The sequence below is a fragment of the Antechinus flavipes genome, chromosome 4, assembly GCF_016432865.1.
Source record: "Antechinus flavipes isolate AdamAnt ecotype Samford, QLD, Australia chromosome 4, AdamAnt_v2, whole genome shotgun sequence".
In the NCBI taxonomy this organism is placed as follows: domain Eukaryota; kingdom Metazoa; phylum Chordata; class Mammalia; order Dasyuromorphia; family Dasyuridae; genus Antechinus; species Antechinus flavipes.
In genome coordinates this window covers 413,502,406-413,520,241 of record NC_067401.1, presented here as the reverse complement: position 1 = coordinate 413,520,241, position 17,836 = coordinate 413,502,406, and the positions used below count along the sequence as shown (strand labels likewise).

At 39.2% G+C, this 17,836-nt stretch overlaps 1 protein-coding gene across 1 annotated transcript in view; it reads left to right on the top strand.

Moving 5' to 3' along the window:
* CACNA1E (calcium voltage-gated channel subunit alpha1 E) overlaps positions 1–17,397 on the top strand; it is a 114,827-nt gene extending 97,430 nt beyond the window's left edge. Inside the window, exons 29-32 of the mRNA XM_051996781.1 lie at positions 5,822–5,930; positions 12,262–12,442; positions 14,050–14,240; positions 15,916–17,397. Coding sequence (XP_051852741.1) covers positions 5,822–5,930; positions 12,262–12,442; positions 14,050–14,240; positions 15,916–16,458 — 1,024 coding nt within the window. The 3' untranslated portion in view covers positions 16,459–17,397. The remainder of the gene's footprint in view (positions 1–5,821; positions 5,931–12,261; positions 12,443–14,049; positions 14,241–15,915) is intronic.
* Positions 17,398–17,836: the final 439 nt, after the last annotated feature.

Sequence of the window (17,836 nt, the reverse complement as noted above, 5' to 3'; positions counted from 1 at the left end):
AGAGAATTGGCACCCTAATTGGTTAATTGGAGCCCTATCAATTATTCTGTAATAGTACTTCTAACTTAAGATTCTATGCTTTGGTTTTAATTATAATATAAAAAATATTCAGTGAAGCAGCAAGGTAGGGGAGCATTGGTCCTAGAAGTCATGATACCTGTGTTCTTTGTTGTTGTTGGATTGTTTCAATCATGTCTGACTTTTCATGACCCCATTTGGGTTTTTTTTGGCAAAGATACTGGAGTTGCCATTTCCTTCTCCAGCTCATTTTGCAGATGAGGAAACTGGGGCAAAGAGGATTAAGTGACTTGTCCAGGGTTCACAATTAGGAAATGTTAAAGACTGTATTTGAATTCAGGATTATGAGTCTTCCAGACTCCAGGCCTAGTTCTCTATTCACTATGCTGCCAATCCAGCTGTCCTTTGTCCAGTTCTATCACAAGTTATATGTGCAACTTTGGACAAGTCCCTTATCCTATATCAGTCTCACTTTTGTCTGTTATTTAAAAGTCTAAACAGTGAGTGATTACAGACCAGAGATTCCTAAACACCTCTTAATTGTTATAAAAATGTATGGATCAATTAGATGGTCCAGTGAATAGAGCACTGGATTTTGAGTCTAAAAGATCTAAGGTAAAATTTATTCTCAGAGATTTACTGTATGATTCTGGGCAAGTCTGTTAAACTATACTTTGATTTCCTCATCTGCAAAATGGGGATAATAATAGCATATACCTCCCACGTTATTGTGAGGATCAACTGAACTAACAATTATAAAGCACTTAGACCAATGCCTGGCACATAGTAACCATTTTATAAATAATAGCTTTAAAAAGATTGTAGTTCAAACAAATAGCTCATCCTAAGATTAAAAATCCAAATCCAGAAAAGCACTTAAAAGTTATAATTCCAACCCACTCATTTTACAGCTGAGGATGCTGAGGCCATGGGAGGGTTAAATTATTGGCTTAAGGCCACACAGTTATAAAAGGTAAAATTTAGCTTCTTATTCAGATCCTGTGACTCTGGGTTCAATACTGTACCCCCTGTAATAAGGTGTCTTTCACAAAGTAATATGTGAAGCTTAAAAATGATCCTAATTCATGAATTTGAAAGTACCATAGTATTGTGGAAAGAATACCAGTTCTTAAAGGAAAGTTCCTGAGTTCAAATGCTGCCTTTGATCTTACATTTGTGGCTTTGGAGAAGTCACAAGACTATAAAATAAAAGGGCTGGACTCTAGGTCCCTTTCAGTTTTAATCTAAGGTCCTATGAGTCTGTGAATTTTCTCATTGTTACTTCATGGTTCCAGTTGTTAAACTATTTGCTCTTTAACTTGGAACATTATTAATTTTAAAGTGCTTTTCTTCCTTTCTTTAAAAATAAAATAAAATGGCTACTCATTGTTAGCCAATTATTTGTTATCTCTAGGTACATGCTATGGAAGGCTATTTTTTGTAGGTTTTAGTTAAATATGGTCCCGTTTTTATTGGATGTTGGAATCCTTACTAACTGCTAACTAATTAGAGTTGATCTAATCTTACAAGAAGATGTTTTGGGCAGAACCTGAAACAAGGTACTAAGTAGAACTAAGTTCAATGAGTTCACACCTCCTCTTGAAGCTCGTTGGGCCAGAGAGCACTATGGGAGAAAACCCATAATCCCTCTCTCTCGTATCCCACAATTCCTCCCTCTTGGATAAAAGAAACAGACAGAAGCTCTCGGTCATATTTCAGTAGAGTTACGCCAGAAGCCCTCTCTCCGAGGCAAGGCAGAATATTTTCCACTTGGCTGGCTGGTGGCAGAAGTGTTCTTCAGAGAGGAAGATGCTACAAGTCGAGATTTCACTGTAATGACATGAAGACTGGAGCTGGCTAGAGGCTGAAGAAAACAGAGGCAGAGGCTGAAGGACCAGACCTTTGGATTTGGAGACATCCGAAGGGCTCTAAGCCTCTAAACCGGCTGTCCTCTGAGAACAAACTCCAACATTTGAACTCTAACACACTAGTACCTTGTAGAGTATCTGAGAAATAGCAGATCCTTCTAAATATTTGTTGAATGATTAATTTCAATTCATTAATAGTTAATATTTAGGCTAAGTCATTTAACCAGTATATCTAATTGTCCAATAAATCTTTCTCTATCTTGTTCCTAAGGATAACATTCAACAAGGATTTCAAATTTTGTTAAGATGCACAATGATTTTTGCTTATATCTTCTCCAGAATAGTAGTTTTCAAATCATTACAGAGACATGGCTAAGTAGTTTTAGAAAGACAATGCAGCAAAGTATTAGTGATTATTCATTTTTTACCAATTGTTTATATATATATATGCCATAAACATTACTTTTATATTTTTTCCTCGATTAGTTTATTAAGGCTATGATGAAAAATAGATAGAAAAATGATCTTGGATTCAAGAAAATCTGAATTCAAGTTCTTATTTAGATAAATGGCTTGGGCTGGCAAACTTATCTAGGCCAGAATTATTTAATGGATTTGGGATGCCAAAAACACAAACAAAGCACCAGTTCTTTTGTCTAAGGACATCGCAAGCTGCCTCTGTAGCCTCAATCCTTACTAACTGCTAACTAATTAGAGTTGATCTAATCTTACAAGAAGATGTTTTGGGCAGAACCTGAAACAAGGTACTAAGTAGAACTAAGTTCAATGAGTTCACACCTCCTCTTGAAGCTCGTTGGGCCAGAGAGCACTATGGGAGAAAACCCATAATCCCTCTCTCTCGTATCCCACAATTCCTCCCTCTTGGATAAAAGAAACAGACAGAAGCTCTCGGTCATATTTCAGTAGAGTTACGCCAGAAGCCCTCTCTCCGAGGCAAGGCAGAATATTTTCCAAAACTGCTAACTAATTAGAGTTGATCTAATCTTACAAGAAGATGTTTTGGGCAGAACCTGAAACAAGGTACTAAGTAGAACTAAGTTCAATGAGTTCACACCTCCTCTTGAAGCTCGTTGGGCCAGAGAGCACTATGGGAGAAAACCCATAATCCCTCTCTCTCGTATCCCACAATTCCTCCCTCTTGGATAAAAGAAACAGACAGAAGCTCTCGGTCATATTTCAGTAGAGTTACGCCAGAAGCCCTCTCTCTGAGGCAAGGCAGAATATTTTCCACTTGGCTGGCTGGTGGCAGAAGTGTTCTTCAGAGAGGAAGCCAGCCAAGTGGAAAATATTCTGCCTTGCCTCGGAGAGAGGGCTTCTGGCGTAACTCTACTGAAATATGACCGAGAGCTTCTGTCTGTTTCTTTTATCCAAGAGGGAGGAATTGTGGGATACGAGAGAGAGGGATTATGGGTTTTCTCCCATAGTGCTCTCTGGCCCAACGAGCTTCAAGAGGAGGTGTGAACTCATTGAACTTAGTTCTACTTAGTACCTTGTTTCAGGTTCTGCCCAAAACATCTTCTTGTAAGATTAGATCAACTCTAATTAGTTAGCAGTTAGTAAGGATTCCAACAATTGGAACCTACAATTCCAACCCAAATATTAGTACAGTGCCCATATGCTAGTATTGTATGTCTTTGTGATAGATTGTTTTGTCCTCAACACCGTCAGAAGGCCATTGCTGCCATTGTGAAAACTGGGATCCAAGAAGGAAACAAGTAAAGCAGAGCCAGATGCAAGAAAGAGAATGAAGAGGGGAAAAAATGGGTTTGAACATTGTGTGTTCATATTATTGTAAGAAGGTTTGGAAGCCAACATTTCATAGACCAGGGCTAATCCAAGAAAGACCAATCAAGAAACACAGCTTTGGGCAATGTCAGTGCCATTGTCATAACAGCCAAATGGGCAGAACACCATTGTTTTGAACATTCAGTTGTTTTTGTTTTTGCTTTTAATGCCTCCTAGGATTGTTCACCTTTAAAAGAACAGAGAGAAAAAGACTCAAGACTAATCACATAATCACTTCATATTGGAGACCAGACTAGTGCTGAACAATACACTGTTTGAGAATATCTGCTCACATTTAACAAGTAACAGTTTATCTCACCTAGGCACAGAGAGAGTCATGTGATTAAAGCAAGGAAGGTATCATCTGTCCCCAAGAATTCATGGGATACTTGCATTTGATTTGCAATAGCATTTACTAAGTACCCCCTGTCTGGACTTCTACTTACTATCTCCTTTTCTATGAGAATTAGCTTACCCAGAAGGACCATCTTTGGTCTAATTTTCATGACCTTATCTACTCTCCATACCTGAGAGCATAGGTAACAATTTTCTATATTAGCTTACACATATCCAGATGTACTTTACAGAAAAGTATTTTAAATATTTCATACTTTATGTATTTAAAAGCAAGTCAGAAATGTTTTTCTGGACCATCAAGATTTTGAGAATTTGGCTCATTTCTAGGTCCCACTTATTCAGAGAAATGAGGTTTCATTACAGTACACTGTGTCCAAGGGTTCTCCCATCAAATGGGAATTTTTCAGTGACAAAATATTCCTACAGAAGGCAGAAGTAGCCCTGATACCTCCTTCTTCTATTTGCCTCTGTTTGAAGCTCTTCCTAGGAAATGTTGGGGAAAGATGAGTGACATTTCATCAAATGATATACAAATATCTAGCTATTATTTTGTTCATCTGTGAAATGAACAAGTTAGACTATATGACTTGTGAGTCCCTTCTAACCTTGGGTCTCTAATCTTAAAATGATTTTTGACTTTAAAAATAAGATTAAACCTAATTAGTTAATTTGATTCATTTTGTTAGTTATGCATGACCCACTTTGGAGAAAAATTTAGGTCATTGGATCTCATATGATCCATTCTCTTCCTATGAGTCCAATAATAGATCTTATGATCTATTAGGGCTTTTTTCAAATACTGTTTGGCAGATCACAAGCACCAAAAAAAATCAGTTAAAGCTCTCAGATGCATAACAAGATGTATGGGGAATTGTGATGTCTAATGTCCAGTCATTATTCCTGATAGACAGATAGTTCCACTTTCTTACATGATCTAGAATTTGGCTTAAATTTTCTGAATGGGTTGAAATAGTGGCCTCAATAGTAAATGGTGGAAGTGGTTGCCAATGGCAGACGGATGCTTGTAAAAAGTTGGATAGATCTCTTTGCTAACTAGCCCAGAATTGTTTGTCCCTATTGATCAACCAGTGCTTAAGACTTCAAGCAATGGGCCTAATAACAATTACAATATTACAGGACCTGGACCTTCTTGCTCTTGTTCTTGTTTGATTCAATATCTGCCAAAAATATCCTTTAACTCAGTTCTCATGCCTTATTCCCATTCCTTTTGCTTTCTAAAAAATCTCAGTCAAGTGCCTCACCTCAATAAGCCCAGCTCTTAGCTTCTACCTATTCTGTAAGCAAAAGAAGTCTATATGTTATATCATATCAAGAATGCTGACATAATACATCATTCCTGAAACTGAAAAATAATAATAAAAACCATGACTGCTTAATATTTAAACAAAATGTTCAATGTTTAAACAGTGAAGTTCTTCTGCTGAGTGTGAATACTGAATAGAAATTGGTTTGCAATCTACCACTGGCCTCCCATATGGCTGTGTGTTATAAATGATGTCATTTGTCACAGATATGTTAGCTGCCAGAAGAAGACTGCTTGGTGCCAAATGTAGGTTGAAAAAAAAGACTTTTCTCCTTTTTGATGTATTTCCCATTATCCCTCCTAGAATCCTACAAGACACCAAGATGTCTACCATTCCCAAGGGCAGCCTTTACTTTAAAGGAAGTCATATAACAAGGGCAGGTACTGTTAGTAGTTTCAGCACAAAGATTTGTATTATTCTTCCTCTGAATCTGGATTTTTTTTTCAGGAGCAGTCGGAGTGGGTACCCATCTATGAGTCCACTCTCCCCACAAGAAATATTCCAGTTGGCTTGTATGGACCCAAACCATGAGGACTTCCAGGAGCAACAGTCTCTGGTGAATGAATGAGTTATACTACCTTGAAAATACTCATGGTTTCCTAGTCCCTACTCTCACTTTCAGATTTTGTTTTTAGGACTATGATTTTTGGAAGCATCATTTGGGGTATCCAGCTGAGATTTCCCCATTACCCTTATGACCACCCTCATCTTATCCCAGCTGGATTTTTGGCCTATTGTCTGACCAAATGCTCATCTCACCAGGTCTTAAAAGCCTAGAACCCCTTTCTCTGGCACAAAATGGTACAATTCAAGCTGTTTTGATTTGTGCCACTAGACATAAGGAATGGAAATAAAATTAAGAAAAATAAAACCTCTTGTGTTATGGAGGTCTTGAGGCAAATCATCATAAAGCAAATGGCATCAAGATATAGCTAACAATAGTCAGGTGCTACTTGAAACTTCAGAATATCTTATGTCATCCCCCTTCTTTGCTCAATATCAGTAATGTCTAATTTGAAATCAGTGACTTTCAATGTAAAGTACATTGAAACTGCCTTCTGCAGGGATTGAAGTCGCTTGATTATTTGGCTCAGACTCAAGTAAGAATTAATTTCTGGAGGAATTTGAACCCAAACAAGTTTTTGTAAACAAGAATATTCCCAAAGAATAGCATGGAATTAGTCTAGGACTATTCAGTTTTAGGGGAATCAAATCAGAGGTAAGGAAGGGGAAACTTCTTATTCACAATATTATTAATTCCAGTAGGTATCCTCAGCCTAGGTGATCAAAAGATCCCTTCAGGGATAAACAACAGGATATCTTGGGCTATAACAATAAGAACTACTCTCTGTGCAAAATTCTATATAAATAACCTTCCCAGGTGAATTCCAACTCATCCTCATCTTAGGATAATTATAACTGAACTGTTTCCTTCCCTTCCGCCACACTCAGTCTCTGGCTCTGCTGTCTTTCTGAGTTTAGCCTATCAATGGTCTAGATGGATGACACATACTGGTTATATCTATGGGGGGGAAGGGAGGGCATTTGTGCCTGATTTCAGGCATATGTGTGGAATATATGTTTAATAGAATTGTACACCTTAGAGATGGAAGCAATCTGATCTCATTCCTAAAGACTCAGGCTGATGGAGTAACTCTTTTCCTATGACAGCTAAAAGAAGTCATGAAATATTCATGGTTGTGTGGGGGAAAACATGGTTAACTATGTCAGTCATTCTTAGTGACTGGTCAGCTCTCTCAGAAATACCCAGACAGCTCCCAAGTTTACTAAAGATGGGGGAGGAAATATTAGCCTTCATAATTTCTGCCTATCCTACCTTCTTAAGAACTTTGAACCAAGAACCAGGGAATATTTTTTGTTTTAATTACATTCTATAACTTTCCCATTCACCTGTTCCTCTTGGCGATATATCTGTTAAAGATAATTCAGCAATGTATCCTTTCTTTCACAGGATGACTTCCCTTATTCCACAACCTCATTTCAGCTGTCTGGCTCCACTGGGCTGAGCCATGGTGCCAGGATCCTTTGGATTTGTGTCCATTTCATTGTTAGTGCTGATGTCTGTGATCCAAATTCAGATGTCAGCCTGTGCCACGCAAACACCAATGTGCGATCTGATTATCACTGCCCATTACTCACAGCCTACCTACCCCCCCTCCAACTTATGTCCACCTTCTGACACATGGCCCCAATATTCATGTGTGTGTTTTATGTATGACATGTGTGCATATGCATGTGTCTCTGCACCACCTTTGCTCCTATAGAAGTCTGGTGTAAAATAACTGTATATTTGGAGTCGGATGTACGTGCTGTTTAAGAGTGTCTAACAACTTCTCTCTAAATTCCTATTCTGAACACATGTTTCACCTCCACTGAAAGTAAACTTCACTAATAATTGAAACCACACATCCAGATGGCCACAAAGACTGCCTCAAATAAAGCAAGGGATGTCAATGATTCTTTGAAGCTATCATCTTCCTGGTGATTTCAATTCTATATAGAAGAGAACCCACTCAAATTAGCACATCTTATCCACATACATTACTGATTTATGTCACTTCCTAATGGAAAATTACACATTTTGTAGGAATAAATTCCTAACAATATACACTGTCTTCTGATGTCTCTTTTTAAAGTTGATATAAGCATACATTCTTGAGGCACTCTTATGTCACTCTTTAATAGTGACATGTAGAAGTTACAAAATTTTTCTATTTCTTTTTGCCAGGGTTGAAACATGATAATCAGATAATTTGAATCTTTGATTGAACTTAAGAATTAGTGGAATCCTGCCAATTTTTGAACAATAAAAGAATTCTTCAGATTTAAATCTTTAAAAAGCCAAAATATACCACAGCCAAATTATTAACTTTCATTACATTTTGCAAGTATCTAAAAATATTATTAAAGCATTAAATTGAATTAAAGTTTAACCTAAATTAAAATTTAAAAGTACTTGTCAAAAATAAATTATTTTGCAAAATAACAAAATACACTGAAAGAATGCTGATATTTGACTTGCTGAGATGATTCTAACATAATTATTTTTCACCCAATGGTCAACCTTCTGTTGATAAGCTTCTATATAGCTAAGCTGGTCCTTGGACAGAAAACATGGCGTGGCACCATACTAGACTTTTGTCTTCCCATTTTGGTAGAATATGCCCACATATTGTGTACACTCTACCAAAAGAGTATTTGAGTAGCCATGACTACCTTTTTGGCCTAATGAGGCTTTTAAATCGGACTTTAATGAAAGATAAATCCAGAAATTATTTATTCCACTGAACCTATTTGTGCTTCCATGCACAAGTATATGTGGGCAGATACACACACACACACACACACACACACACACACACACACACAAATGAAATTCTTAAATGAATTGATTCCTTCCTTTGAAGCCATTCCTGGTCGGGTAAAGGCAGGATCTTCAGCTGAAAGAGGAGATGCAATAGGATTGAACCAAGTCCCACAAGCTTGGCTGTGTGTTTATTTCCAGGAGCCAGAGGTTAGTGAGTTAAAAATCGTGCAATCCTCTAAGCATGGCAGCTACCTCCCTTCGGACACCCAGGAGCATGCAGTATCTGGGAGGGCATCATCGATGCCACGCCTGACTATGGATCCCCAGGTAAAATGCAACCACCACTCACCCGATGCCGTAGCAAGACAGGCTGAGTCAATAGGCTTCGCAATAACATCTGACATTTTTCAGGTGAAATATTACCTTCCCATCAGCAAGATCCTTCCCTGGAGTCTTCTTTAGCTGATCCTGTTTATCAGGCACTATGTTTTCAGTGACTATCTAATCAAATAAAGTAACTTCCACTGAGAAAGATCAACCATCCCTTTGACAGGCTATTGACCATCTACAGTTTAAAACATATTGAAGATTCTCAGAATGCAACCAAGCCACATGGGAAATGCATTTCAGGAATTTTCCTGCCTCTTTTTCTAATCTTTTTTTTTCTCTTTCCTACCTTCCGTCTACACACACACACACACACACACACACACACACACACACACATACACGTATACACGGAATTCTGAGACCATCTGTCCTAAAATGGTGCAGCCACATCTCATCTCTTTGTCTGTCCACCAGCTCTTTTCTTTTGTCTGTCTGTCTGTGATCCAAATTCAGATGTCAGCCTGTGCCACGCAAACACCAATGTGCGATCTGATTATCACTGCCCATTACTCACAGCCTACCCCCCCCTCCAACTTATGTCCACCTTCTGACACATGGCCCCAATATTCATGTGTGTGTTTTATGTATGACATGTGTGCATATGCATGTGTCTCTGCACCACCTTTGCTCCTATAGAAGTCTGGTGTAAAATAACTGTATATTTGGAGTCGGATGTACGTGCTGTTTAAGAGTGTCTAACAACTTCTCTCTAAATTCCTATTCTGAACACATGTTTCACCTCCACTGAAAGTAACCTTCACTAATAATTGAAACCACACATCCAGATGGCCACAAAGACTGCCTCAAATAAAGCAAGGGATGTCAATGATTCTTTGAAGCTATCCTCTTCCTGGTGATTTCAATTCTATATAGAAGAGAACCCACTCAAATTAGCACATCTTATCCACATACATTACTGATTTATGTCACTTCCTAATGGAAAATTACACATTTTGTAGGAATAAATTCCTAACAATATACACTGTCCTCTGGTGTCTCTTTTTAAAGTTGATATAAGCATACATTCTTGAGGCACTCTTATGTCACTCTTTAATAGTGACATGTAGAAGTTACAAAATTTTTCTATTTCTTTTTGCCAGGGTTGAAACATGATAATCAGATAATTTGAATCTTTGATTGAACTTAAGAATTAGTGGAATCCTGCCAATTTTTGAACAATAAAAGAATTCTTCAGATTTAAATCTTTAAAAAGCCAAAATATACCACAGCCAAATTATTAACTTTCATTACATTTTGCAAGTATCTAAAAATATTATTAAAGCATTAAATTGAATTAAAGTTTAACCTAAATTAAAATTTAAAAGTACTTGTCAAAAATAAATTATTTTGCAAAATAACAAAATACACTGAAAGAATGCTGATATTTGACTTGCTGAGATGATTCTAACATAATTATTTTTCACCCAATGGTCAACCTTCTGTTGATAAGCTTCTATATAGCTAAGCTGGTCCTTGGACAGAAAACATGGCGTGGCACCATACTAGACTTTTGTCTTCCCATTTTGGTAGAATATGCCCACATATTGTGTACACTCTACCAAAAGAGTATTTGAGTAGCCATGACTACCTTTTTGGCCTAATGAGGCTTTTAAATCGGACTTTAATGAAAGATAAATCCAGAAATTATTTATTCCACTGAACCTATTTGTGCTTCCATGCACAAGTATATGTGGGCAGATACACACACACACACACAAATGAAATTCTTAAATGAATTGATTCCTTCCTTTGAAGCCATTCCTGGTCGGGTAAAGGCAGGATCTTCAGCTGAAAGAGGAGATGCAATAGGATTGAACCAAGTCCCACAAGCTTGGCTGTGTGTTTATTTCCAGGAGCCAGAGGTTAGTGAGTTAAAAATCGTGCAATCCTCTAAGCATGGCAGCTACCTCCCTTCGGACACCCAGGAGCATGCAGTATCTGGGAGGGCATCATCGATGCCACGCCTGACTATGGATCCCCAGGTAAAATGCAACCACCACTCACCCGATGCCGTAGCAAGACAGGCTGAGTCAATAGGCTTCGCAATAACATCTGACATTTTTCAGGTGAAATATTACCTTCCCATCAGCAAGATCCTTCCCTGGAGTCTTCTTTAGCTGATCCTGTTTATCAGGCACTATGTTTTCAGTGACTATCTAATCAAATAAAGTAACTTCCACTGAGAAAGATCAACCATCCCTTTGACAGGCTATTGACCATCTACAGTTTAAAACATATTGAAGATTCTCAGAATGCAACCAAGCCACATGGGAAATGCATTTCAGGAATTTTCCTGCCTCTTTTTCTAATCTTTTTTTTTCTCTTTCCTACCTTCCGTCTACACACACACACACACACACACACACACACACACACACACATACACGTATACACGGAATTCTGAGACCATCTGTCCTAAAATGGTGCAGCCACATCTCATCTCTTTGTCTGTCCACCAGCTCTTTTCTTTTGTCTGTCTGTCTTACATCAAGTTTTGACAAACAGAGATGAGAAGTGTTTTTCTGTGGTTGTTTAGGTTCTTGGTTTTTTTTTCTGCTTTTTTTGGGGGGGTGAATTTGTTTTCACATCTTCCCAAAGTAGAGAACCATGACTTTAATGGATGAGTCTAGCAGAATAGAGAAACTGAAAGCCAAGAGGCTTTTCCCTCCCCTTTTAAGATGGGCTCACTCTGAAGTCAGCTGGCCCAAAGCAGCTTCTCAGAAGGGGAAAATGGATGTTTCAAAATCTATTCCTTAGACCCACATTTTTAACATCTTTTCAACTAATGTGTCATAAAAGAGATTCAATGTTTCCCACAAATCCAGGCTTAGCTGTTGTAAGGGATTGTACCTGCACAATATCTCCCTGCATTCTGCTTATTTCCTCCTCAATACAGTCAGCTTCTCACTTTGCTGAGCATCAGGCTCCTCTACTATATTCCACTGGTCCTATACTATGCTAAGATCCTATATACATCATCTGGTACTTCCTACTCATTCAGCTTGGTTCTCAGCAAGAGACCATAAGGGAGTCTCTCTTTGAGGCCACAAACTTTAAATCTGCAACAATTCCAGATGCTTATTTGCTTATTTTTTTTTCTCTTTTCTTATCCATCCATCTGCTAATAATTAATTCAGGTTCTGTATTCTCTTTTGGGTCATGCTTTCAGGTGGTGACGGACCCAAGCTCCATGAGGCGTTCCTTTTCCACTATCAGAGACAAGCGCACGAACTCCTCCTGGTTAGAGGAGTTTTCAATGGAGCGAAGCAGTGAAAACACCTACAAGTCCCGCCGACGTAGTTACCATTCTTCTTTGCGCCTGTCAGCTCACCGGCTGAATGCCGACTCAGGTGAAGAATATTTTCTGGGCTCTGGTCAGTTCTCTGATCAAAAGAAATTTAGTCATTTCATCCATCAATGAGTCTCTTCCTTGAAGAACTAGCTCTGGTTCAGGGCTTATTGGCCCTATGAATTATTTTAGAATGTTAGAACTATGACCAAAGACAAAATGGCAGTACTCTGAATGCAGGTAGTTGTGGAAGAAAAACTCTTTCCAAAAAATTTCCTTTTCATCACCTCATCCCTAAAAAAAATCTGAAATTTAAATCAATTAACATTTGTTAGATGTATATTGTGAGCAAGACACTGTGCTAATAAGTACTAGAGACACAAAAATGATTAGTCTCTAGACTGAGGAACCCAGGTGTACAGAAGTAGAGTTGGAAGGATGCTTGCAGAAAAAATCTTTTCAATACATGAGAAACTGTTTCCATTTTACCTTTGGATCTCAGGCATCTAACACAATATCCTGCATAGAATAGGTATTTAATAAATGTTTAATTGAATTTGTTGGAAGTAGAATATGTGAAGGGGAATAGTGTGAAATAAGGCTGAAAAATTAGATTGGAGTCAGGCTAAGTATGGATTTTATGGCAATTGGGAGTTTTTAAAAAACATTTTTAAGCAGAAAAGTAACACAAGCTCATTGAAAAAATGATTTTGACAGCTATTAGAAGGATGGATCAGAAAAGGGAGGTGGAAAGAGCAGCTATTAAAATTATGGCCTAATAAGATTCATATCTTAAAAGTAATATTTATTTTCCTAAGCTATGGTTATTTTAGTCACGTATGACTCTGTGACCCCATTTGGTATCATTGTGGCAAAGATATTGGGCTGTTTTTCCATTTTCCTCTCCAGCTCATTTTACAGATGGGGAAACAAAGGCAAACAGAGTTGTGAGTTGTCCAAAGAAACACAGATAGAAAGTGTCTGAGACTAGATTTGAATTCAGAATGATGAATCGTCCTGCCTCCAGACCTGACACTCTGTCCAATATGCAATCCAGATGCTGAACCATCAGATTCCATTATCTATTATTCCACTACGATTGGTTGTTAGAAAATCCAGAAATGAGATTACTGGAGAGGGACTTTGAAGATCACCTTGTCCAACCTTCATTTTACAAAGTGAGGAAATGAAGGTCTAGTAAGATCGTGACTTACATAAGGTCACATAACTAATTAATGGCAGGGGTGTGACTACTACCCAGCTTCCAGATCCTCTTTAGGTTTTTTTCTGCTGCAACCCTTGGTGTCATTAACTCGCAGAAACTTGCTTCCTAATGCTGGTACCATCTTAACCATAAAAGATGTATGTTTGCATAAGACACTGAAAATTCCTGAATAGCATTTCTGGCAAACAAAAAACACATCTTGTACCCTGGGAGAATATGGCTAGTGTGAAAGGGAAGTAGAACAGATGGCCTTCTACAAAGTGGAAATATCACAAATTGGAGACTTTCAAACTCTCTTGCTTACCCAAAGGTATTTCCTTTCTGATCCTTTGCTCTCAGTTTCAGATCCCATGTTGATAAGGACCCAAATCCACACGACCCATTAAGGTTTATCTTCCTTTGTGAGCTTCTTTCTGTTTACTTCTCTCTATTCTCATCCATAGGCCACAAATCTGATACCCATCGCTCAGGAGGCAGAGAACGTGGCCGATCCAAAGAACGCAAGCACCTTCTGTCTCCTGATGTATCCCGCTGTAATTCTGAAGAACGGGGTGCTCAAGGAGATTGGGAGTCTCCTGAGCGACAACAGTCCAGATCACCTAGTGAGGGCAGATCTCAGACACCCAACAGACAAGTGAGTATGAAAAGTTGAGACTTCAGCAGGAATGCACACACTGTTTTTGGCTATGGAGATTCATAACTTCCAACCCTTGTGGAAGTTATGCTTCTGAACTCACAAATACCGATCGCTCCAAATTAGCATATTCAAAAGTAATATCTACCATGCAGAAAACCAAACTATCACCTAACGAATGAGTAGAATGTTATCTTTGAAATCCCAACATACTGCTTAAATTTATCATTTTCAGCCAATACGATGCCCTTTGATTAAGAAGGTACCTTTGCTACTCCCAGAATCTCAGAAACACAGTTGGAAAGGGTCATCTAGCCCAACTTTTACCTGACAAAGAATTCTATCCACAACATCCCCCAATCACCAATCGTTCAACTTGCACTAAAAGACTTGCACTAAAAGTGAGAAAGAGCCTACCATTTCCCAAATCAGCACACTTCATTTGATGATAGTTATAATTTTAGCAAATCTTTCCTTTCATCAAGCCTTGCAGTATGTCTTAATTCTTCCACTGGAGTCCAAACAGACCCTTGAGAACAACTGTCACATCTTCCTCAAGCTTTTCAGCCATTCCTGATATGGCATTACTTTAAGAGCCTTCATCATCCTTGTCATCCTCTTATGGATGCTCTCCAGTTTACCCAAGGTTTTTCTAAAATGTTACAACCAGAAATGAACACAATATTCAGGATATAGGCAGATCAAGGTAGAGATTGCAGTGGAATTCTTAGATTTCTTTTTCTAATAAAAAATAACTATTTCTATATTTCATATTTGCTTTTGATGAGAATGAGAATTCATTGTTCAGACCAGTCCTGTTTAATAAGTACAAAGCAACTGTATTGATTGTGTTCCCATCTCTTCTAGAATAAAAAAGATAGGATAGAGGACTACAAATTACAAAGTCCATTCACTAGCCAGTCTGATTTCAGAGTTTTATGGAAACAAAATTTGTGTCCCAGTTGTTGCCTCCTCATCTTCATGTCTCTGTCCCCTATCAGGAAATCATGGATTCAGAGAACTTTGCAAATAGGATCCATGTTTGCTAAAGATCCATAATAAGGCCAGTCTTGCAAGGGTACAGGAGAACAAGAAGTTAATTTCCAGTATCCTATTCATAAAAGACCCAAAAGTGTTAGGGAAAGGGGACATAGAGGTCTGTACAAAGAAAGCTATATGTCTCCAGGAGTCAGACAGGGTCCATGCCCTAACAATGGTCAATAAGAGAGAAAAGAGCTCCAGATAAAGGTATTGTAGAATAATCAGTGGTATCCAACAGCAATCCTGTCACTTGCCACCCAAACTTAAGAGATCTTTAGAACTCCTCCCTACCTTGTATTGTGATTATTTTTCTCTTCTCATTCTTTTAAATGCCATACAACTATGGCTTTCTCTTCCTTTTTTTTCCACTTTGATCCCAAATAGTTACCAGTATGCAATTGAAAATGTCTGGACTTCTAGCTGAGCCTTGCCTCTTACCAAATGTATTTCAAGCCGACATTGGCAAACTTTTGGACTAAAATTAGAGTTAGGAGTTGATAAGAAGATTTCAATCTTATCCATTCCCTAAAGTTCAGACTAAGGTGGCTCACCTTAAGACTAGATTTCTAAACAAAAGCCCAAGAGCCCATCACCCCAAGCCTACTTTAACCTATGTTTCTCTCCTGCTCCACAGGGTACAGGTTCCCTTAGTGAAAGCTCCATTCCTTCTATCTCTGACACCAGCACCCCAAGGCGAGGTCGTCGACAGCTTCCACCTGTTCCCCCTAAACCCCGGCCCCTCCTCTCCTACAGCTCCTTGATGCGACATCCTGGTAGCATCTCCCCACCATATGATGGGAGTGAAGTTGGCTCCCCACTCCCCTCCAAGGCCCTGGAAGGCAATGATGCCTGCCTGACTGAGTCTTCCAGCTCACCACAAGCAAAGCAGAGTCAGCCCTCCACTCCCCAGCGCTATATCTCAGAGCCTTACCTGGCTTTGCATGAAGACTCCCATGCCTCGGACTGTGGCGAGGAGGAAACACTCACCTTTGAGGCTGCTGTGGCCACTAGCCTGGGCCGCTCCAACACCATTGGTTCAGCGCCTCCCCTGAGACACAGCTGGCAGATGCCCAATGGGCACTACCGGAGGCGGAGGCGTGGGGGACCAGGGCCAGGGATGATGTGTGGGGCTGTTAGCGATCTCCTGAGTGACACAGAAGAGGATGATAAATGCTAGAGGCCATGCCCCCCTCCGATGCATGCTCTTCTCCAATATGGGGGAAAACAGATAGACCCAACAAGCCAGTGAAGCCTGGGGGGAGGAGGAAGAAGAAAGGACATTATGCAGAACCAGAGAAGAAAAAAGGAAGGAAAATAGAAAAACAATCAAACCCACCAAAAATGATTTGATTTCCTTTTGCAAGATGGGCACAGCCATGGATCTGTCTCCTTGCTGAGGGAGAGAGAGAGAAATGTGGGAATGTGGACAGTCATCTTCAAGGGAAAAGAAAAACCAATATAATGGCTCTACTTCCCCCTCATTCCAGTCACAAAGGGAATGGCTTTATGTATGCCAGTATTGCCCTGAGAAGCATAGAAAACCTCCTGGCTGGAAGCTGGGATCCATAGGAAATAGCCAACAATAGAGGAAAATGCCTCCCTTCCTCTCCCTCTCATGCTTTCCAGCCATTACCACTGTCGACAGAGTAATCTCAATAGCATTTTGTGCTATCCCATGGGTTTGCTCTCTACACAAGAGTTTATCCAAGGTCAGGAGTTCTGGATTACCTGTGTGGGAGGCAGGGAAGGAGAAGAAAAATGGGGGTGGTGGGATGGCCAGTAGAAGAAGTGGTCCATGGTGCTCTGTCATGGAAGGAGATAGTCGTCTGAGTAGGAACAGTAAAAGTCCCATAGCTTATATCATGGAAGATCATAGATTTTGAGCTGGGAAGGGCCATAGAGGTGATCTAGTTCAACCCCTTCATTTTTCCAGATGATAAAACATTGACTAAAAAATTGGTTAAGTGACTTGTCTAAAGTCACAAAATAGTTAAGTGGCAAAATTGGAATTCATACCTGTTTTCTGACTCCAGATTCAGCAGTATTACCAGACAAGACTCACTTTTATAGACATTCCTATAGACTGAGATACACACACACACACACACACACACACACACACACATATACACACAAACACACAGCTTTATGGCTGTGCGCATGTACCGTGAGTTCATGTGTTGATAAACAGAGCCTCACCCAAGATCATCTTTTCCTCCTGGGTCTCTAGCCAGCAGACAGCAGCTTGATCTACCTAGAAGGCTGAGATGATGAGTGGTTATATATGTCTTATTCAATGAAATCAATTAGAAATGTTCTGATCATCCCTGCACTTCTCCTGAGAGGGTCAAGAGAGATCACATGTCAAATAGCTGGACCTTTAAAAAAGCGAACTAGATAAGGTTATTTAAATTGAGAAAACCTCTATCAGGCAATATTTGAATGCCTCCTATGTGTGTGCAGGGACACTACAGTTGGATAGTTGGATTTTTTTGGTTAGCATGTGGTTAGGGACCAGCTTCACTAGTTCTGTGGGATCCTATTTAAGGTAATTA